Source organism: Myripristis murdjan, chromosome 1, assembly GCF_902150065.1.
Source record: "Myripristis murdjan chromosome 1, fMyrMur1.1, whole genome shotgun sequence".
NCBI classification, from domain to species: domain Eukaryota; kingdom Metazoa; phylum Chordata; class Actinopteri; order Holocentriformes; family Holocentridae; genus Myripristis; species Myripristis murdjan.
In genome coordinates, this window is record NC_043980.1 from 4,342,546 (window position 1) to 4,366,671 (window position 24,126).

The window sequence follows — 24,126 nt, forward strand, 5'->3', positions numbered from 1 at the left end:
GAGGTTTGCGATTTAAGAAATAAAGAAGAAAAGAAAAGAAAAAAAGAAAAAAGGTCCCTGAAAGAAAAAGGGATTCAAAGTTTTAACAGATTTAACGGGGCGAATACTTTTAAACGCCGTGCTGCGGAGGAAACTAACCGTCGGTGCTGAATCGTGATTATTTCAGACGTTCAGAATAATTTTGGATCGTGTGGCGTGAGCCCCCGTCTCTACACTTCACCTCCACTTCTTCCTTCCTCCTTTCCCTCTTTCCTTCTTTCCTTCCCTCCTTAAAAGTGTGTGAATCTACGACCGATGGCGACCGTCCCGAGACGACGCCGTGAGGCGACAGTGCAAATGGAGGGATGGATGGAGGGATAGAACCAGGAGGGGCTTTTTTTTTTGTTTGTTTGTTTGTTTTGTTTTGTTTGGGGTTTTTTGTTGTTGTTAAGTTTTTGTTTTTATCTGACGGTGACGCCCAGCTTCTCCAGCACTCGCATGCCTTTCTCCTGGTACTCCTCGCGCGTCAGCCAGAAGTTGTCCTTGTCCTTCATGATGTCGGCGAGCACGGCGCCGCCCAGGAACACCATGTGTTTACGCCGAGGGGGGTCCTCGATCCGGATCTTGAATTTCTGCACCGGGACGAGGCACAGAGAGAGAGAGAGAGAGAGAGAGAGAGAGAGAGAGAGCATTAGAGGGAAGAGGAAGAGATAATAATGTAAAAATAGCCGTTAGATGGTCTTATAATTACAGGTTGTTGGATTCCCTGAGCGCGGCCGACGTGACAATGGCACATTATATTTTCATCCTGTAGTCAAGCGCATGATTTAAAAACGGTGCCAGGACAAAGACAGCTGCGTGCTCAGGCTCCACCGTGGGCTCAGTGCAGGGCAGCAGCGCCCCCTGGTGGTGAACACACTGCCTGCACGAGGGAGCCGACTCAGAGGTCACAGGGTGAGGAGAGACAGTTTTAACTCCTTCACTGCATTTCTGTCAAGGTTTAGACTTGGATCAGTGAAGGCTTTTTTATTTTATTTCCAAATTAATCCTAAAATCAGGGAGGGAAAAAATACTAGGACAAAATCAGAATGTTATGGAAAATTCTCCCCATCAAAATTAGACACACTAAACTTTAAAAAACACTTTAAAAAACACTTTTTTAAACACTTAAAAAAAAAAAAAAAACCTAAAAGAAAAGCGGATGAATTTCTTATTCATCAGTCAGATATTGTGGTTTTCTGGTTTCAGAATTTTTGATTAAATGTTTTTTGTTGTACATCTGATAATTTGTTTTTTGCTTTCATTGTAGGTTACTATTTTTGTTTTGTTTTACGTGTAGAGTTATTTTGCTTATTTGCTGATCTTTACATGTGATTTGTTTTTGTCTATTTGTGTTATGGATATTATTGCTTTATTTTTCCTGTTTCTGTTTTTGTGTGGACACTAGGAAGATCAGTGACCACTTCGTGGGAGCTGATGGGGATCCGAATAAAACAAAGAGTAATAGTAGTAGTAATTTATTTTTCCAGGTGTCATGCACCAAAAGGTGTGCAGCCCACATGAGCTGACAAGACACAACATGAGAGACATGAGACACACAAAACGAGACTTTCGACGATGTGCAGCTCAGTGTGTCCGTCTGATGCAAGAGACTGGTCAAAGTGACATACACTACTCACAAAAAGTTAGGGATATTCGGCTTTCGGGTGAAATTTCAGGATGAACCTAAAATGCATTCTAACCTTTACAGGTGAACTTAATGTGACCTTCTGTAAACTTTTGAATGCACATGTCCAACTGTTCAGTGTTTCAGTGCTTTTTGCACAAGTTGCTGTTCTCTAACAAGGAGTTTAACGGCAAAATTCACATCAGGTGTTTGATGCTCCAGCTCATCGAGGTCGTATCATTAGGGAACGGCTGCTGGAGACTGGGGTACCTCAGATGGAGTGGACTGCACTTTCTCAGACCTGAACATGACAAGTTATTGACACTGACATTTTTTGTTGTGGTATATCCACCACTGTTGTTGGCTTTTGTTTCAAGAAATTGTTTGAGATGAGGAAATCACCAGTGCATGCTTCTACTTAAATGCCCTACTTTCATGATATAATATCACTGTAGCGTGAACTTTTTACATTTTCCATAAATTTCACCCGAAAGCCAAATATCCCTAACTTTTTGTGAGTAGTGTATATAAACTGAAATGTAATGGCTGCTATGAATGGATTTAGCTTCCGCAGGATGTGAATGTGGTGGCTGATGGGAAACTGAGTACAGCACCAGGACACATCAGCTACACCAAGTACATACTTCATTTTCTGAATTCTACAGAACATGTGATTAAATGCAACAGTTTTATTATAAGATATTGTAATTAAACTCGCTCTATACTGAAGTTTAGCCTGAAAGCCAAATATCACACAGTCTACCGGCGACACATGGATGATTTTGGTGTCTTCGGTTGACCTCAGTTCACAGGTCAGCTGATCAGATTGAAAACTGTGTGTTCTGTGTGTTCGGACGTCTGCTCTTACCGACAGCTTGTCCACGTCTCCCTTCAGCACTCGCTCCAGGTAAAGCTGCTTCAGCTCGCGCTCCAGGCGGGACGGCAGGCCGGGGTACATGGTGGAGCCTCCGGACAGGACGATGTGTTTGTAAAACTCAGCCCTGAGCGGAGAGGACGAGACCCGGGCGTCAGGGAACACACACACACACACACACACACACACACACACACACACACACACACACACACACACACACACACACACACACACACACACACACACACACACACACACACACACACACACACACACACACACACACACACACACACACACACACACACTACGCAGGACCATGGCCTTGAACTGAACATGAGATATCGGCCAATCCGCGTCGTCCACCTTTGATATAATCAGTGTCACACATTGTGTTGTGAAGCTCTTATTTTGTTAACCTTTTCCTGTTTGGTGTCTCACTTCCTTTATACTCACTAGTTGTTTCTAGCTTTGCTACCACCTAATTACTTTGATTGAGTTCACCTGTTCACTCCCTTATTTAAGACTGCACTTCCCTTCACTCCTTCTTTTCACTTTCACATGGGGCGGCAGACCTGGTGAGTTTTGTTTGTTTCCTTAGTTCAATTAGTAACCTCAACCTTATTGACATTTCTCTTTATTTTGTGCAATGAGGTCAGTTTATGTTCAGTTTTAATCTTTTGTTTGCTTTCTTTCAGATGACCCATGTGTGTCTGTTTCCCCGCTTTTCTCACGCTGAAGTTAAGAGAAATAAATCCTTTAAATAATCTGCATCTCCTGACTATGCTGTACATTCCTGACAGAATGATTCTGTGATGATAGTCTCCATAAGAAAATTGAACCTCCTCCATTACACATTGTGTTTGATTGTAGTTTTTTAATACTGATTGTCTGTAGGAGGCTATTCACCACGACATTTGGATCTGGAAGCAACTCAAGTATGCATGAGTGTGTGTATCATCATCATCATCATCATCATCATCACCACCCTCATATTCTGTGGAAATCCTTCTTTTTTTCCTTGTCTTCTTCTTCTTCTCAGGCCCAAAAATGGCCGGCTTTAAAGATATTAAATATCAGCGCAGAACACAGGCTTTCAGCAGTTTGATCTGTGAAAAGACTCTGACCCACTGAGCACCAATACATGTGGACAACGACTTCATTTCAAGTACTTTTTTTGAAATCCACTCAATTAACAAAGTTAGTATTTAGTAGACAAAGGCTTTAAAACAGTTTAAAATGAGTCTTTTATTTGAAAGAGAATATTGCGGGAGTTATACAGCGGTCCCTCGTTAATCGCGGGAGTTACGTTCTAAAAATAACCCGCAATAGGCGAAATCCGCGAAGTAGTCAGCTTTATTTTTTACAATTATTCTAGATGTTTTAAGGCTGTAAAACCCCTCACTACACACTTTATACACTTTTCTCAGACAGGCATTAACATTTTCTCACTTTTCTCTCTTGTTTAAACTCTCAAAGTTCAAACCTTCGTAGAAAAATAAGTCCAGTATTATAGAATGAACGCATTCTGTACTGTACAGGAGGAGACACGGCACGGAGGAGATTGATTGACAATGGTCTACAGTCCCTTAGCCAATCAGGACGCAGAACACAATGCGCTGTTAAAAAAAAAAAAAAAAAAAAAAACATGCAAATTTGCACTAAAAAAATCTGTGAAACTGCGAGGCCGTGAAAGGTGAACCGCATTATAGCGAGGGACAACTGTATACCTTTTCTTTCCCAAACGGTGAACATCTCATTCTGTAACAGACATTTCCCATGAGGAAATTCACAGTCTTTGTGCTTTTGTGGCTCTAAGATGATTCCAGATATCGTGCATAAAGGAACATGTTTGGTTGGCTCTCACAAACCACCTGTGGGCTGCCCTGACAGCCAATCACAGGCTCAGCTGACCGAACCCTGCGTCTCTACACGGACCCGCGGGGAGACACCCGGCCAAATCGACCGGCGCTCCGGCCCTGCGTACCTGGTGTCGATGTCCGCCGCCTGGATGGTGTTGAAGAGCAGCTCGGCCACGCCCACTCCCTCCACGTTGATGAGGTGGGGCTGGAACAGCGCCTCGGGGGCCTCGAACCTCTCGCCGCCCACCTTGATGACCCTGCCGTCGGGGAGCTGAGGACAGAAACAGGAAGAGGAACAGGAGCGTCACATCACAACTAGGGATATCACGATTATTTGATTTCATGAATATCCGCGATTTTAAACGCCACGGTTAATTATTCGTGAAGGTTCCTAAACACCGTCACTTTCCTAAGATCATGCCGGACGCGGAACCAAAGGCAGCCCAAGTCGCACGGAACCAAAACAACTGCAAACTGCGAAAAAAACAAGAATCTGGGTTCGCCCAGATTTATCTAACAGACATTTCTCTGGATCTAATAGAAGTGCAGCTTTCGTTCTCAACCACACTAACCCTAACCCTACTAGCCAATCAGAAGTAGGGCGGGGGCGGGACTTGCTTGTTGACAATCATGCGCTCCATGTGCCGTCAGCAGTGAGCCTCGTTAGCCTTCAGTGACGCACATAGGCATATATGTATATGGTGACGCACTGCAGCCCACAGGATGGACTGCAGGTTCATGAAGCCCAGGGAAGACAGCAAACATGTCTCTTAAACTGATGATGTCGGCATGCCTACTCTACATATCTTTATCTCCTAGACCGTTGATGATATACAGAAACTTTAAATAACGTCAGTAACCGGAGAAACGGAGCTTTGCGCCTATATACAGGCCATTACGGTAACTCCGTAGGACTACTGACACCTCGACCGTCCAATCACAGAAGAGTCCCTGGTAACGGTGCGACAGAAAAAATTCAGATGGTTTCTGAAAGCAGAGAACCGGAGCTTTCCGATGGTGTGCAAAAACTCAGTCATTGCACAATTCTACAACCATAAAAAGCATGTAACATTGTAATTTATTTTCACTGTTACAGTGTTATTTATGTTTCAAAGGGCAGCTAAATATTATTTTTGTTATGTTGGCATGGAAATAAATGAAATGTGAATATCTATAAGGAGTGTGTATGTGATTTTATACGTTTATAGTGTGAAATTAATATATATTAATCGTAAAATCGTGATTATTTCTCTGACAATAATCGTACCAAGAAAATCTATAATCGTGATATCCCTAATCACAACGTTCATCTGAAGCGCCGCGTTGGACTGAGAGCGCCGCCGTTCCTCCACCATCAGCGGGGAGGAAGATAATCTGGGAGAGTGATCAGGCATGATGTGGGTCAATGGTCGAGCTACATCAGCACACAGAGTGCCTGAAACCTTCGGCTCCTCTTGAACCCAAATTTTCAACCCCGACCCAACTTTAATACTGGCATTGTGATTTCTCAGTTGACCCGTCTTCTCTCTGAAATCCAAAATGCTTCAACACCGTTGATTTATTCCCAAGAGGCAAGCAGATACCCTTATTGTCTTTTTCTTGGCTGCTGGCCTGTAAGAAACCCAGAGCCATCACAGCCTACAGGCTCTAACATAACTTATCAAACAGGCCAACAAACCAGAGCAGACTGTGCCGCTCGCCGGCTCCGGCCACAAAAAGTCAATGCTTGGACTTCTGAGCCTGAATTTTAGCCGAACCAGGCAAAAAAACGACACATGAAACTAGAAACAAGCCAAAGTCAAAGGGCCACATCAGATCAGGTTTTCTGAGTTTGAGCTCAAAGTGTGAAAACGAATGATGCACGATAATACTGGCTTTAAAATGAAAAAATCAGCCAGAAAAGAAAATTTCCGCCGATATGAAATGTTGATTTATCAGATTTATCCTGGCTGTCTCAGGAAGAGGATCATCCAAACCTGTTCCAGCAGGAAGGATCTCACGGTTTTGTCTGAAAGAAAATGTTTATAAAAATAGATATGGCATGTTTTATAGAACCTAAGACTAAGTCGTTTTTTTGTTTAGCCCAGTGAATGTATACATTTTGAAAATCATAGTTTTTTAAGTCTGAATCTGCCAGTGGGCATAATAAAATGTTAATTCCACGCCATGAGAGACTTAATGTTCTCTGCGGTTACGTGGAAAGATCGGCCAAAGGAGCTGGAAAACAGTGGCCTATCAGATATCCGTAAAACATCCAATATCATGCATCTCCAGTGAAAACCAGCAAAACTGGTTTTAGAAAAGTGTCTGGGATCCTGCGGGACTCAGACGAGGAGCTGCTTAGGAGATTAATATGAAACATGAGCAGCAGCAGCTCCTGATGAGCCGTTTCTCTGAACAAAGTGACGTCTTCAGCCCGGCAGGCTCAGCGCCACATCTGGCCCTGACTCAGCGGTCCGCGCCGCCGAGTCCCACGTGAAACGCGTCGACAAACTCCGCAGACGGCGGCCGGGAAGCGAACAAGGTGCCGTGCGCGTGAAAGAGGCCTCTGTTCTCCCGGGTTAACAGGGAAGTTGACCAGCGGGCCGGGCTCCTAAAAGCTTGTTTTCTTTAGGAGACGCTGACAGTGGCTCTTTCACGGAGCGGCGGGCCGCGGGAGGAGGCCAGAAGAAAAGGCTGCATTGACGAGAGGAAACCCAAAACCGGGCCGGCGCGTGGCGAGGGAGCCGAGCCCACACAGGAAGTGATGTCACAGCCGGGCCGGGCCGCTAAACTCTCTCCAGACTGATCCTCACAGTCACATCTCCTCCTGCTTTTGGGTTTTATAGATGAGTTTACTAAAACAAGTTCTTCCTCTATTCTGAATCACATAAAACTATCAAATTATAAGGTTAAGTTGTTGATTTATTTTTGTAAATCACATGAAATACGATGCATCTCGCAAGAAATTTATTACTTGATCAATTCTGTGGCCAGCTAATAACAAAAAACTGTGCTATGTTTGCTTTTTATTACTAAGATTTTTACTCCTTTTATAACTTTATTCCTATTTTGCCTTCTTTTTGTGCATTTTAAACAAATGTAACCTAGTTCTAGCCAGTCAGTGACCCTTTTATCCTTCATGTTCAGATGTTTCATGCTGAGGTTTTCTGAGAATAACTGTCATAAAACACAACATTTTCATATATGTATATAAATAACTCATTTACTATTCTCTAGCACCACTGAATGAGATAAAATATGACATCAGTATTAAGCAGTTTGTTTAGTAACATCCTTTCTAGTTAACACCACCCCTCCTCACCATTTTAGTGAGGAGGGGTGGGGGTGGGGGGTGGAGGGGGGTTCATGGGGAAATAAAAGGTCAACAATAGAAACCAAATAGAAGAGATAAACATCATCTGAAGATTAATTTGAGATGCAGCTCAACTCTGTGTGTCGTTATTCTGGTCATAAATCACTGTGTTTTGATCAGGAGCCTATTCATTTTATTTTTTTAATTTATTTACAGTGTATAAGGGTTAGAACATTATAACGGAGGAATATGAAACCATTCCCATGTTCAATTACGTGTCATAAGTTGTGGCAACAATTTTTATGTTGATATTATTTGTTGCACAGATTTGTTGCAAAATTTAATTGTTTTTGCCCACTTGAGAATTAATAAAAATGGTCAAAAATCCCTCCAAAATCCCACATTAGGACACTAAGACACGGGGGGAAAAAATCATGCTTTGATTTGGTCTCAAAAACGTTGGACATTTGGAGATTTCTGCAAGAAATTCATTTTCCAGTGATCGGATGGTGAGCGTTCTGTCCAAACTGCATGGGATTAGCAGAAGGTGGGCGTGTCTGCAAAGGGGAGAGAACCCATTTTCATTCACACATCTGGAGGTCAAAGGTCAAGGCACCCCGCTGGAGATGACCACGACAGATTTTCCTTCACCAACATTTAACCTTATTTTGAAGACATGTTTGACATCAATTGGTTATTTGGGTCATCTAGTTTCACGACATCAGTGCCTTTAAAAGTGATGCCCAGCTTTAACAGCGAGCCCTCTAAAGCCTCTGGAAGACAGCACATCTCTGAGGCGTTTAGGTGTTCATTAGTATGACAGTAGAATCCTGCTCTAACTATGCATCCTCCTCCTCCTCCTCCTCCTCCTCCTCCTCCTCCTCCTCCTGGTTTTCAGTGGGCGTGGCAGACTGACCGTGTAGGACTCCACCAGCACCGTGGTCTCCAGAGCCAGCTTCTGCTCCTGCTCGATGTTGTAGCCGACGTAGCACAGCTTCTCCTTCATCATCCTCACCGTCTCGAAGTCGGCCGAGTGGTTGAAGGCGTAGCCCCTCAGGAGCAGCAGCTGGCGAGAGAAACAGGACGAGACCGAGGCCACGATGAGACCGAGAATACTAAGAATAATCACAATGTGAGGAGTTTGGGAGAAATCTGAAGGGAAGTGAATGAACACATGAATGCATTTGAAGTGAATGGGTTAGATGGCCACAACTTTGCTACAGCTGATTTTTTTTTTTTTTTTTTTAAACTTGAGAATATCAACATCAGTATGATAATGTTATTAGATTCAGACTGCCAAACCATCTGTAGCTATAGCAAATTTCTAACCAGGTGCACATTTTACTTTCTTTCTCTAAAATTTTAAATCACATAATAATCTCCTGAACGCCCCGCCTGCAGATTACTTATTCAGCAAGGAAGTTAAAGTTAGAAATATGAAAATAATCTGTTTAGCTTCACTGCAAAAAGGAAAAGAGTGCGGCTTTAAACGAGTTTCTGACATAATGAGCTCTTCCAATTTGCTATTTTGAGACCCGAATCTGTTCCACGTTGCACCTGAATGCAGCATACGTGGGGGCGGGGCAGGCGTTGTCGTAAAACTGAGTGTGACATCGAGGGAGAAATTAATATTCACAGTTTTGACGACTGAACGGAGTTTCTCTCATCAAAAGAGAGCAAATTTACGCAAAATATGAAGTTATTGCTGCTTCACACCGAATTAAATCTCTAACATCTGATCCGATTCGCTGATTTCACATCAAATTACCCAGCAACACCTTGTGAAGTTTGGTGGAAATTAAGTTATCATCAAATACAATCATTTCAAATCAGCACTTCGTGTCAAATGATTAACGTCTTTGGTGCATAGCACTTTTTAAAAACTGAACAGTTCCAATGTGCTTAACAAAAATAGTATAATACAATAAATTAACACAAAAAAATAACAATAAATAAAATGAAAGCTAACAGTAATGAATTAAAACAAATAAATAAAATAAAACCAACAAAACATTTGATCAGTTCTCCATGACATGACCGAAGAAGTAGTCCTTGAATTTCCAGGTTTTTCCAGATTTTTCAGGATGTGTGGGCGTGTAAGCGTGCAGTGTGTGTGAGGCACCACCGTGTGGCGCTGCTGCTACCTTGATGAGGTAGCGTGTGATGTCCCGGCCGGCGATGTCGAGGCGTCGGGTCAGGTGCGGCAGGGAGAAGCCCTCGTACACGGGACAGATGTGGGTGACGCCGTCGCCGGAGTCGACCACCACCCCGGTCAGCAGACCTGCCGACACAGCGAGCAGCAAACTCGTCAGAAACACACACTCCTGCAGCCCGCAGGCGACACACTGACGGGACGTTTGTGGTGTCAGTGTGCTGTGGGAGGTTTGGCTTCCAGTTTAGGAACACCTCCACTGAACATGAACAGGGTTCTGTGCAGCTCTTTGGACATGAACGTGCACCAACTGGCTGATGTTCTACAGGAAATCCAGTCAGGCCCAGTATGTTCCAGCGGGACAAACTGGGCCTGACTGGACAAACAGCGGCAAAATCTGGCAGCTTTCCAACTTACTGATCAGCTTTCAAACCGGACAACATGAGGGTCGTCTTTACAGTTTACAGTTTATATCTTTGGTTTCGTTGTGTTTCTCAATCCATCTTAGCACAACTCCAACAAGAAACCCTGCTCTGGTCTTTGCATTGCTGCACCTCCATCTCATTTTTCCATCCCTGACAGTTCATCTTGGCCAATTTTATTTAATTGCATAATTGATTGTCTCTCTTTTAGTGTCATTGTCTGCCGGTCTCTGTTGCCTACATGGATATGTTGTATTTTTACTCAAATTTTATGTCTCCTGTGTCCCTGTTCTTATGTATTATGACCCTTGTGTCCCTTTTTGTATATTTTAATGGTTCTTTAACATCATGCCGGAGGACTGCGGTTGTAAACTAGCCTCTGGCTAACACTGGCACATTTACAGCAATGTGAATTAACGTGCACTGTCCACTCTAAATTAATAAATAAATAAACAAACAGTTTACATTGGCAAGGGTTAAAGGAATACTCCAACGTTTTTGGCTAAATCCCCTTTTTCTGACTTCCCCAGACTGAGACCAGATGTTGGACACCATCTCCACCTCTGGACGTCCGGTGGTTCAGTTCCTACGGGTAGCATTTCCTGTTAGCTTAGCATAAAGACTTGAAGTCTATGGGAGTCATGTATATCAAATCCACATGATCCTCTGAGTGAATCAGACAGCTTCAGCTTATTTTTTCACTTTGACAGAGCCAGGCTAACGACTCCCATAGACTTCAAGTGTTTATGCTAAGCTAACAGGAAATGCTACACATAGGAACTGAACCACTTGACGTACAGAGGTGAAAATGGTGTCCAACATCTGGCCTCAGTCCTGTCAAAGTGTCCGTGAGCAAAACGTTGAATACCAGTCTCACTGTGAGAGCGTCAAAATAAAAGCCTTAAATGTAACCGCCTAATCTGCAGAATGTGTCTTTTCTACACAAGAAAAAAGAAAACCTCAATCAAATGAAATCGAATGCAATCAAATCTTAGAATATAAATGACCACGAGCCAGAGGCCACATGCTGGTAAATATTTGTACCTTGGGCGTAGAGCGTGAGCACGGCCTGGATGGCGATGTAAACTCCTGCAAACTGATACGTCTCAAACATCACCTGAGGGAGAGGAACAGGGAGGGTCGGTCAGTTTGAACCAAGAAATCTAGGGACTACATTTAATACATTATTTTTTTAAATCAAGCACTTTCCATCCAATCGGCCTCAAAAAACTGTCGAGGACTTATTTTCCATTAACTTTAAAGTACTGAAGGCCTGCGGGAGCCCTGATTCAAACATGAGCGAAAACTGAAAAAACACAGAGGAGCTTGAAAATGAGTGTAACATGAACCAACACCAGGTAACACCATAAAACACTCAAGGGATTATGGGTAGAAGGAGGCAGATGCAGCTCCAGGTGCGTGGAGGAATGTGGACTGATGCTTATATTCACTTATTATTTCTTCATGTGTTCTTCATCGATTTAAACACCGGAGAGGAGAACTTACAGTGAGTCTGCAGCAGGACAGGCACCAAAGCTCTGTGGAATGAAGGAGCTGCTCATGCCTCCACGTGACTTTGTTTACAAGCTCTGCTCAAACACAACAATGAGGCTTTTCCACCGCGCTCTGAGAGGAACAGGCAGCGCTGGTGAGCCTGCAGCCTCAGAGCCGCGTCACTCAGACTGACGAGGACTTAAAGTAAGAGCTCAGGAGCCGAACAGGTCAGACTCCACGTCGCTGTTTTCACTGATCAATCATTTAAAAAGAAGCTGCAAGAGCAGAGGAGGCATGACTCGAGTGGAACAGATGAGACAAACAGGCTGTGATGCCGGCGTGGAAATGCACCATATAACCCTTGAGTTATCCTTCAAAAAAGTCACATCCATGACCCTTCAAGTGGACAAAAATGTCCACCTGTCATTTATCCGATTTTTATTGTTGCTATTTGTACTTATTATCCTCAAAATCTTTGAAGTGACTCATATGGAGTTACACTAAGTCACTTTTGACATGGATTTCAAGATTTTAACCCCTTCCAGGCCATTTTGAACATCTGAAAGAGGTGAAAGAGGTGTACCTTAGAAATAAAATCAAAATGAGAGTTCAACATGAGAAAAATATTATATTTGATTTACAACAATAAACACAGTAAATCTTGAACAATAACAGTACAGTAGACAGTACAATTTATTTCTAAGGTACACCTCTTTCACCCCTTTTAGTGGTTTTGCCCGCTATAGAAACAGCACCCAGAGGTGTTCAAAATGGCCTGGAAGGGGTTAAAATCTTGAAATCCATGTTAAAAATGATTTAGTGTAACTCCATATGAGTCACTTCAAAGATTTTGAGGATAATAAGTACAAATAGCAACAATAACAAAGGGATAAATGACAGGTGGACATGTTTGTCGACGAAGGGTCATGGATGTGATAAAAATGCATTACAGGGTCAAATAATGGATTTTCATGCTGAAAGTTGAGATTTTTAAATTTAACCCAAAATTACCCCCTCTTGCCAAAAATCACCCCCCTGTGACCTTTTGGTGGTCACTTTCTAGAAAATGGACATTTTTGTCCACTTGAAGGGTCATGGATAGGTTAAAAATGCATTACAGGGCCAAATAATGGATTTTCATGCTGAAAGTTGAGATTTTGAAATTTCACCCAGAATTACACCCCCTCACCAAAAATCAACCCCGGTGAGGATGGTGATTGTCTGTGAGGGAGTTCTGAATTTTGAAAATGGACAAAAATGTCCAGGGGTCATACGAGGGATAATCTGACGCAGCGCTTCGTTGCGTATCAACACGATTTCTCTGACAACTTCCGAGTGTCAACTTTGATTTTTTCATACTGACTACAGCAGAAGTGCAAAGTCTGGATCCTCCACGCACTGCACTTCTGAGCTCCTCCTCTGTGCATGATGGAGCTGCAACTAGCAAATATCTTCATTGTCAGTTAATCTAGTGATTATTTTTATGATTAATTGGTTAATAATTCAAAAAAAAAATAAAGGGAAAGTCTAATGGGAATTTCTCAGAGCCCAAAGTGATCATTTGAACTGTTTCTTCAGTTTGAGTAAGAGTCAAAACGCTTATTGGACCTTTAAACAAACTGTAGGAGCTGGACTTACAGGAGCAACCAGGTGCAACAGGTTTCAAAACAGCAAAATCATTTTATGCCAAATTAAAATAATTTTCCCCAAAATGACAGACTTGCCACGTTCACACTAACACCTCTGCTCAGTTAGCAGAGGAACCAAAGACCGTGTGGAGTGTTAAAGCAGCCGAGGCCGACCCACCTCGATGATCTTCTCGCGGTTCTTGGTGGGGTTCATGGGCGGCTCGGTCAGCAGGATCTTACAGTCCCGCGAGTTGATGTTGAGCTTCTCGGGGCCGAAGGTGTAGTCCCACAGGTGCTTCATGTCGTCCCAGTTCCTGACGATGCCGTTCTCCATCGGGTAGTTCACCTCCAGCATGGAGCGCAGCTCGCTCGCCTCGTCCCCCACCATCAGGTCCTGCCGGGGGTCAAAGGTCACCGGAGGTCAGGGAGAGAAACAGCCTCTATCACTTTTCGATCGTGTTCCTGTCAGCGTGCATCACTCCGGATTAGAGCCTGAAGTTTGAATCTAACTTTCAGATTAGTGAGAGCAGCTTATAATCATCATCTGGATTGATCATAGAGTTCTCATATTCTGCCCGAACCCGACCCGACCCAACCTGACATTTTTGGGTCGGGTCGGGCGAAAAATTTACGTGAATTGGGCGGGTCGGGTCGGGCTTCGGGTTCTGTGGGAGACTGGATTGGATTTGGAGGCTAAACTTTCAGTGACAGACAGACAACCAGCTGTGCGAGCGCAACGCAAACAAGTGAGAGAGAGTTGCAGCAGTATCCCGCTGTGCTGGCAGAATCAGCAGAGTCATAAATCAGACAGTGACAGACTGGCCAATTTCTCCACCAATTTAGCCATTCAGAGTGATATTTAGCCTAGTTTGGAGTTTGCCAGTATTTATTTTGTTTACAAGACTGGCCCTGGAGGACAAGAGGTGAGTCGGAAACTCAGAATGATGTTATGTAGGCTCAGGGGTTAGAATAAAATCTCTAATTCATACAGCGCTTTTCTAAGTACCCAAAGACACTTTAGTAGTAGAGAACGGAGAAATTAATAGCCTACTTTTATGTTTTATGAACAACTGAACATTTGAAGCTGCCTTTCGCCAACTATTATGTCCGTTCTCTCACTGCTACTAGAATTTGAGCCACCGGCGCTGCTAAATAAAGGCGAATTTGGTGATTTTTTTTTTTCGGGCTTTATCGGGCTGTCGGACCTAAAGTTCGGCTAATTAGTTGGGTCGGGTAGGGCCTCAGGCTGGCCCAGTCAGGCCCGGGTCGGGTCGGGTCTTAATTTTCAGGCCCAATGAGAACTCTAATTGATCACCAGCCTCAGAGGGTCTGAGCGACCCGAGCGGCACAGGAGGCCCGGCAGACACAGCAGGGTCACCAGCTGCAGCTCCGCCAAGCTTTCCCAACACAGAGACTAACCTGCAGGTGACGAAAAACTGTCTTCTGCTTCTGACTCACCTGTGCACCTGAGACAGGCCTCTTCACTGTCCATTTTGAAAACCCATTTTCACTCGTTGGCTTTTAACCCAGCATGAGACGAGGTTCTGTTTTATTTGTTTTATTGTGTCTATTCTTTTTACTGTTTAACTGCTCTTACTGTTTTGTCGTTTTATGATCATTTATCTACATTGGCTTTCAACCCAGCATGAGACGCCACTCTGTTTTAATTTGTTTTACTGTTTTTATTCTTTCTAGTGTTTTTTCCTGTTTTGTTGTTTTATGATCATTTCTGTACAGCACTTTGTTTCAGCTGTGGTTGTTTTTAAAGTGCTACATAAATAAAGATGAGTTGAGTTTGGATAGAACCAGCTGCAGCCGGCAAACATGTTATGTGTGTGTGTGTAACGTGTTGAATTAATCAGGTTTGCCGAATACTGAGTGATGCTCACCTGCCCGGCGCTCGGTGCGTCACTCATTTATGTTTTAACAAACTTTTGGTAACTAGACTGAGCTCACACAGAAGGAATTCATTACGTCCGGCCAATGCTAACAGCACTGAGAGTTATGACATTGAGAAGGGAATATCTGCAGAGAAAGGTTAAAAAAAAGTGTTTAGTTTAGCGTTATCGATGTAAATATGATATGTGCTGATATGGATGTCAGCAGTGGCAGAAAGGAGCACCAGGAATTGCTACTCAAGGAGAGGCAGGCTATTGTTGCTTTGATGATATTTTCATCAAGTGGAAGCTGAAGTACTACTGGAAGTGGTAAAAAAATTCAATTTGTACTCAGAGTTAACATTACTGGGTTACTTTTAAGAAATAATAAGGTTAAGCCCTTTTCAATGAAATTCTAAAATGAGAGCAAAGTTTAATGGGAAAGGCTCCACATTTTGTCAATTAATTATTATCAAGTTTCTTTATCTTTAGAGAGCTGGCCAAATCTGTACTCTGTGATGGACAGGACATAAAATGAAGTACAATCGTTGAATTATAACATACTAGAGTGAAAGTACTGACCATAAAAAAAAAAAAACAGAAAAGCTACTCGATCACATTAACAGCAGTAAATGTAAGTCGTTAGTTTCAGGTGACACGGCTCGGCCGCATGAAAACATCATGCCATACTGTTCAGGTCACAGCTGCTGCACAGGCACATTCCCATGATGCATCACTCTGACTGGTTAGTTCACTCTCCTCACTCACCAAACTAACCTGAGCAAACTAACCTGAGGAAACACCTGAGGAACACTTGTATATGATGTACATTTTGTAAAGTTTATTACTATATAAGCTCGCATTTTAAGGCATTTTTACTATTTAAAAAATATCATTTTTGTTATTATTTTACAGTATAATCACACATGCACACATTTTTGTTTGTTTGTTTGTTTTGGTTTTCTCTTTCTGCAGCGGGTGTTTGCTGTATTGGTAATTGTACATTTCCTTTGTTCAAAAATTTAATAAAAAGAATCTTAAGAAAATAAAACAAAAAAGTAACTGAATTATCCATAACTATTGTCCGACTTTCCATTTGTGACAGCTGGTCATGATCACAGCAGCGGGGAAACACTGAGCTCTACCTATTTTAATTAAATCATGTACTGCACCGTCCTTATCAAATAATTAACTAACTAACTAATGATTGTTTCTTATATTTATATTACTGTTCCATGTAGGATACTGCTATACACTGTGGTATTGTTGTGATATTTATACAGGCTATTTATACGAGCGAGAGCTACAAACTGTGTGTGTTATGCATCAAACCTGTCGGGTGTGTGAGAACAGGACGAGCTGGCCGCACAAACCAAACACACCTTCAGTTTAAGGAGGAGGGAAGTGAAGCTGTTGAGAAACAGCTCTTGTTGAAATTTAACGGCACACTTTTTTTTTCTCTCGCGCTGGTGTTTGTATTGTAGATACAGTGGTCCCTCGCAGTTTCGCGGATTGTTTTAGTGCAATTTTGCATGCTTTTTTTTTTTTTTTTTTTTTTTACAGTGCATTGTGTTCTGCGTCCTGATTGGCTAAGGGACTGTAGACCATTGTCAATCAATCTCCTCCGTGCCGTGTCTCCTGTACAGTACAGAATGCGTTCATTCTATAATACTGGACTTATTTTTCTACGAAGGTTTGAACTTTGAGAGTTTAAACAAGAGAGAAAAGTTAGAAAATGTTAATGCCTGTCTGAGAAAAGTGTATAAAGTGTGTAGTGAGGGGTTTTACAGCCTTAAAACATCTAGAATAATTGTAAAAAATAAAGCTGACTACTTTGCGGATTTCGCCTATTGCCGGTTATTTTTAGAACATAACTCCCGTGATAAACAAGGGACCACTGTATTAAAGATGTCTGTTATGTTAAATTGATGTTTTGATGTTTGAGCTGTGAGTTTCTGGCACACAGACGAGGGCCACGTTAATCTGTGTCGTCTGTCATCCTCACTGATTTTAATCTGTTCGCTGTTACTTCTGATCACAAACAAGCAAACAAATTAATAAAGAGGAGAAAAAACACAAATAAACAAGTTATATGTTTAGTTTGAGTAAATAAAAAGCAAAATGCAGCAAGGAAATCCATTCACTGTGTGAGACTCAGGAAACTGACAAGTCAAACACACACACACACACACACACACACACACACACACACACACACACACACACACATACACATACTTACCATCTTCATGTTGCTCTGGGTGAACAGAGGAGAGAGGACAGGTGACCACAATCATATCAGAAGCCTGTGTGTGTGTGTGTGTGTGTGTGCGTGTATGATGAATTGCAGGATGACGTCAGAGGTGTGGTTACAGTTTTAACGGCGTAAGAAGAGCGGCAGGGCGGGTTTTATTTTTCAGACATGATTTCAGTTTTTGCATTTTTCCATCACTTCCAGTGCTTTGTGTTTTTCACCTGTCAGTCCTTCTGTCTGTCAGCACGATTTATCTAAAACTTTAAAGAGATTTCCATAAAATTTGATGGAAAGATCTGCTTCCAGACCCAGTTAGATTAGTGAATAAACATCTGGGATTTCTGCGATCAGATAATTATCATTTTTAGGCATAATTATGCAACTAAAGTAGACAATTAAAATACGGGAGAGGAGGTTCTTCAGGTTAAAGATCCTTTATTCAGAAGAGCTGAGTGTATTCTCTGCAGCGACAGGACCAAATTAAAAGTGTGCACATAGGATTTCAGTAACACACATCTCCACCTGAACATTACTTCTCTCGTTCTGCTTGACAACCAATGAAATCTCTCCCTATCGTCTACAAAACACCTTGATGGACTTTGAAAATCTAATGAAACTGAAATCTAATTTAACATATATTTTGTGATAGGAATGTTATTTTTTTTTTTTTTTTTTTTTTTTTGGCAAATTGGAGAAATGCCTCCAAATGCCTTCGGGTTGTGTATCAAACTTTGTCTGTCTTGTAGTTTTCTGCATCATAAGGCTGTGTATTAAATATTCCTGTTCCAACGCCCTAAAGTTTCCTTGCTAATGTTCATTCTTTGTGTGTTGATTTGAAAATTAAGCAACTGTGGTTATTATAAAATGATGTCTGAAGAGAAGAGACATTTTTTTTTTTTTTATTCTTGTTTCCCCAGAATTCCTACACAGTTCCCTTTTAATGGTTCTGTACTTTTTCTAAACTTTCAGTTCCCGATTTTAATTCTGCTAAAGTCTCGTCTGGAACCAAAAGGTCCAGAGCCGCTCTTCACCGCAGAGCTCCCAAAACTCTGCATGAGTTCACACTTGTTTTCAGAGTATTCTCATTTTATATGAACAGTGAAAAGCGCCATGTTTGGTTCACGGCCTGCACACTGAACGGTCACTCTTGAAATTTTAGTGCTGACTGAAAAAAAAAATTGGTCACAATACCTTCAATATGAACAACTCTTTTTACTAAAATATGAAACATGTATTTTGAAGGAAACAGAGCTGTGAAGATGCAGGGGTTCCTTTTGTGTTGTGTTTAAACACCCGACCCACTAGATGGCAGTGTTGTAATTTATCGTCACCCGACTGACTCTTCCACACCAAAGTAACAACGTAAACCGAGACAGGACGACGTAAGAACAAATCCTTAAACTGAATAAAAGAAATCACAGAATCACAATATATCTCAGTAAATATTGAATTGTTGCCCCTTTATCGTGTCACGTTTTGTGTCACCAGATTGTCACTGACACACAGCAAACAGGAAGTCCTCACCTTGATTTCTATGTTGCCGACTTTGGCTGTGGAGCGGATGATCGGCCGGCCAACCAGCGCCGGGAAGATGTGCTCTGGGAAGTTGGAGCCGGCGTAGCCGCACTTGACGAACTGGGAATGGATTGCAAAAGACAAAAAGGAAGAAGAATACAAGTCATGAAATAAAACCCAGCACAGAAAAAAAAAAAACTCCTCGCTGAAAGTTTAAAGGGGCTACATCATGAAGTCATATTTCCCATTAGGCTAGCTAGTCTGATATCCAACAGAACAGTGACTAGTAACTGTGTTTTAGAGACATTGTAGTGTACAGTGGTCCCTCGTTTATCGCGGGAGTTACGTTCTAAAAATAACCCACAATAGGCAAAATCCGCGAAGTAGTCAGCTTTATTTTTTACAATTATTCCAGATGTTTTAAGGCTGTAAAACCCCTCACTACACACTTTAGGCAAGCTGAACGCATTCTGAATCTGTACTGTACAGGAGACACGGCACGGAGGAGACTGATTGACAGTGGTCTACAGTCCCTTAGCCAATCAAGACGCAAAACACAATGCGCTGTAAAAAAAAAAAAAAAAAAAAAAGAAAAAGAAAGAAAAAAAAAGAAAAAGCACACAAAATTGCACAAAAAAAAATCCGCGAAACTGCGAGGCCGCGAAAGGTGAACCGCGTTATAGCGAGGGACAACTGTATTTGATTTGTAGTGAGATGTAATACTCCTCCATGGCACTAGGTGGCGCACGGTTAAGGCTGAGGCCGGCCACAAGGCATGAAGTACATCGCCAGTAATCGCAGGTGAGAGGGAAGCAAACAGATTGATATTGGTGGGAAATAAACGCCTCTTTATTGCAGGCACTGATAAAACACTTAATACTGTATTTTTTGAGTTCACATCTAAACAGTTTTGAGTAACTAGCAGCCGGCAGCAGCTAAAGTGCAGGACTTAGTCACTCCACTACATACAGTTAGGTCCATACATATTTAGACAGTGACACAATATTCATAATTTTGCCCTTGTACACCACCACAGTGGATATGAAATGGAGTAATCAAGATGTGATTTAAGTGCAGACCTTCAGCTTTAATTTAAGGGGTTGAACAAAAATATGACATAAAGCGTTTAGGAATTACAGTCAGTTTTATTCACTGTCACCCCGTTTCCAGAGGCTCAAAAGTAACTGGACACTTGACCAAAAAGCAGTTTCACGACAAATTAAAAAAATTAAAAGGTAAAAAATTAAAGGTCTGGAGTTAATTCCAGGTGTTTGTGTTTGTGTCTGGTTGCTGTTTATCAGAACCTCATGGTTAAATTTTACGATTTACTTGTTCTGTTTTTCTAGTTGCTATTGTTTTTATTGTTAGCTCGCTTTACTCTAGTCTGTTTTTTTGTTTGTTTTTTTTGTCCTGTAAAGCACCTTGAGTTGCACATCCTGCATCAAAGCTGCTTCATTATTGTCATTATTATCACTATCATAGATTTGCAGTAGTAATAATAAGTCTATATGTGTGCTGCAGATATTAATATTATTGTCATTTCTTGCTATACAGAGGTAAAGCTGTGTCTGTATTGTCCCTTTAGGCCATGAGACAGACCCCCTCTCAGTCTGGAGAGTGAGACTCTTCTCTGGGTTTGGACGTAGTTTTGGATGAACCTCAGTCCTGTTTTGGTTTTAGTGCAGAATGAAAATCCTGAGGCGCGGCTGAGCGAAGGGCTTCAGTGTGTGTGAGGGACTGACGCTCATTTCCAGCTTAGAGGGAAGTCACTCAGCCAGGCAGAGCAGCACAGACACAGACAGAGCGTGTGTGAATGTGTGTGTGAGACCTGCCGCTGTCCATTCACACACACACACACACACAAACACACACTCAGAGAAAATCTGGTCGGAGCTCTTGCAGCAGATCTGATAAGTTTCCTTACATGGAAGAGCAGAGTGAGCTTCCGCACTCTGAGCCCTGCTCATGCGCACTTCAGCCGCTCTGCTCATCACACCTGCAGCTCAGCTTTGACTTCACTCCACTTTTTACTGCAAACCCAGACTGCTGCTCTGTTTTAAAATCCTGACACGCAGTCAAACAGTGAAATATCAGTGTGCAGGAGCTCAGCGAGGCCGTGTGCTTTGTACCGCCGGCTGAGTTTAAATGAAAAAGCAGCAGATTTGATTTCCTCTGTGTCTCAACAAACACTCGCTGTCTTCTCTTCTGGCTCGCCTCCGGTTTGCCTGCAGCAGCTGAACCTCTGCTGAGAGTCGAGCCTCTGTGGTTAACCACCAACTCAGAGTTTTTCTGCTGCTTTGTTAAAAGCTGCCGGTTTGCTGTCAGGTCAGTCAAAGGCACCGTCATGCTGGGAGTTTCACTTCACTGAGACGATCAGTGCAAACGTCTTTTCCGGTTTGATTCAAAGAGTGACTCCTCCAACAATTTAAAACAAGATTGCACACAAGCAAAGACCAATACATTACTCATGTTTAACAATCACAATTTTTCTGCAGATGCATTTACGGAACTAATCTGATTATTATTTTGACTAAATATTACATCCACAATATGAAAAAAGTTACCCTCCTTTAGTTTTTCGAAGACTCTAATTTTAAAATATTTTTGACTACTACTGAAATTTTTAAAAGTACGAAATAACAAATTCAGAAAAAAAAAACTAGTTAGTCCAGTTATTTAGCAGACCCTGACTTTTGTCCTGTTTCTTCCTTTTCTCTGCATTTTATTATTTGTTGTTCACTGTAATTCATTTTTTATTTTATTTTATTTTACTACACTGCATTTTATATTCAGCATTTTTTTTTCTAATAAAAAAGTATGCAACATGCCTACATCATGGACTTAAATATATTTAAAAAAAAAAAAAAAAAAAAAAAAAAAAAAAGGGGAATACTAAAAAAAAAAAAAAAAAAAGTAAAAAAATGACAGATATTTCAAATTCACTCCAGTAAGTTAACACACAATGAAGCTTTTTGCTTTTGTCAGACAATAGTTATGGATAATTCAGTTACTTTTTTGTTGCTCGCTGTAATTTATTTGTATTTTAGTTTATATTATTTTATTTTTAATACTGCAGTATAGTGTATTTTGATCAACTTTTCTACTGACACCAGCCTGAGCGCTAACACGGCTAGCGGACGCTCCTCTTCCTCCCTGCTGCACAGCCCGGAGCAGCAGCCAGGCGAGCCGCTCTCCGCGTTTAAATGATCAACTGTTAGCAGATTTATGTTAATGTAATGAAGTATTTGCTGATTTTTGTCAGATAAATGAGTCCAGAAGACAAACAGACACATAAATTCCTCAGACAGCCACCCAGCTGCCGCCTGTTAGCAGCTAGCCGCTAGCTAACGGCGGACGGGCTGCCTGCCACTTCCTGTTTGCTCTTTCTGCGTCAAACTGCGCGGCGGGAGACAAACAACAACAACAAACAACAGAAAAGTCCTCGCTGTGCTCCAGACTCACCCCGGTGCCATTGTCACACACCACTATCTTCCTGCCCTGACTGTCCATGTTTCAGCCTGACAGCCTCCCGCAGCCTCCCGCAGCCTCCCGCACAGCGGAGACACTCCCTCCGCCAGGAACGGCACTTCCGGCTGACAGTTTCAGCGTAAAAGCCCCTTGTCCAACCCACAGACATACATAGGCTACATACATACATAGATATACATAGCCTCTTTCTATGTCTATGGTCCAACCGCCCTGCTCGAACCCGCAGACCTATATTGTGAACTGGAGTGGAGATGCCGTGGTCTCCATCAGGGCTATTATGATTCACTAAAACTAACACAAGATGTGAAAAACACTTTGGTTAACTGAAATAAAAATAAAAACCGGACTTTAGGGAGAAAATAGCTTAAATGATATTGTGTACTTACAAAACCAACTGAAATAAAATTAATAAAAATATGCAGAAGATGTGTGAGTCTTCATCAGTTTGGTCAAATGTGTGAGCACGACAAACATGACATGGTGTTGCTGCTGATGTTCTCAACTTCAGAAATCTTCACCCTGACAAACACCAACGCTATTATAATGTAAAATAATAATAATAAAAAATATCGATGAATAAATAACTAAATGAATAAAACTTGAACTGAAACTAATAAAAAACAAACTAAAATGAAATGAAAAAATGAAACATTTTCAAACAATAGAAACTAAAATGATACAATACTATAATAACTTCAGTCTTGAAACATATCATATATTTCCTGCTGAATTCCAGAAAAAATGTGTATAAAGTGATGTGCAACAACAAGACAATCCTTGGGGGTTTGTAGACCATTTTCCCTCACATTTTCTTACTAATTTTATAAATCATCATCTTGGCTTTGAATATTTCACATAATAAAGGCTTCAACCAGCAGATACACAACATGTATGTGACACTGTTGTACAATATGGGAAATAACGTTTGTCTCTAACTTTGAAGCTATTTAAGGAGAAATTTAAACAGTAAAGCAGATTAACCTTTTAAGGTGTCTTTCATAAGTATCTTTTAACACATACAGGTAGTGCAACAGTATTTATTTTACTGTATGTGAAAGTTATATTTCTACTTTTTCCATGTGAACTCACACATGCACTGACATCACAGCCCAACCCTCCCCAACACCCCCAGACTACCTCACAACCACCTACAGTGAACACTATTAAAATGTGCAATATCACCACTAAATCCTTACTGTATATAGAACTACTTACTGTATATATAACTTATTTTTACTTATTTTGTAATTTATCTTTTTTTTTCTTTATTATTACATGTTTGCACTAAAAGGAGCTGCTCTTAATCTCATTGTACATGTGTATAGTGACAATAAAGGCATTCTATTCTCTTCTATACAGAGTTGTGACATTTCTTTTACTTTGAAGGCGGTTTTGCCTAACTTCCGCTGCTAATTTCTATTAATGCGGCTGACTCGACGCAGCTCGCCGGTGTCAGCTGATCCTGGTGTGGGCGGAAGTCAGCAGCTCAGTGTCACTTCCTGGATGTTGCAGAAGCAGGTGCCTGTCACACCTGAGCCTTCAGGGTCTGAAACTCAAATACTAACTAACTGCCTAAACCAGTGGCTCCCATTGAGAAGACATTTCCCAGTGCTTTC

General features: G+C 41.7%; 1 protein-coding gene across 1 annotated transcript; it reads right to left on the reverse strand.

Annotated features, from left to right (window-relative positions):
- Positions 1 to 388: 388 nt before the first annotated feature.
- On the reverse strand, positions 389 to 22,608 carry LOC115368390 (actin-related protein 2-B). The gene is made up of 9 exons (XM_030064518.1): positions 22,484 to 22,608; positions 19,031 to 19,141; positions 13,554 to 13,769; positions 11,298 to 11,370; positions 9,824 to 9,960; positions 8,596 to 8,745; positions 4,510 to 4,655; positions 2,514 to 2,646; positions 389 to 611 (listed from the first exon to the last, which is right to left on the reverse strand). The coding sequence occupies exons 1-9, from the start codon at positions 22,529 to 22,531 to the stop codon at positions 441 to 443; spliced, it is 1,185 nt and encodes a 394-aa protein (XP_029920378.1). The 5' UTR covers positions 22,532 to 22,608; the 3' UTR covers positions 389 to 440.
- Between the last annotated feature and the right edge of the window lie 1,518 nt (positions 22,609 to 24,126).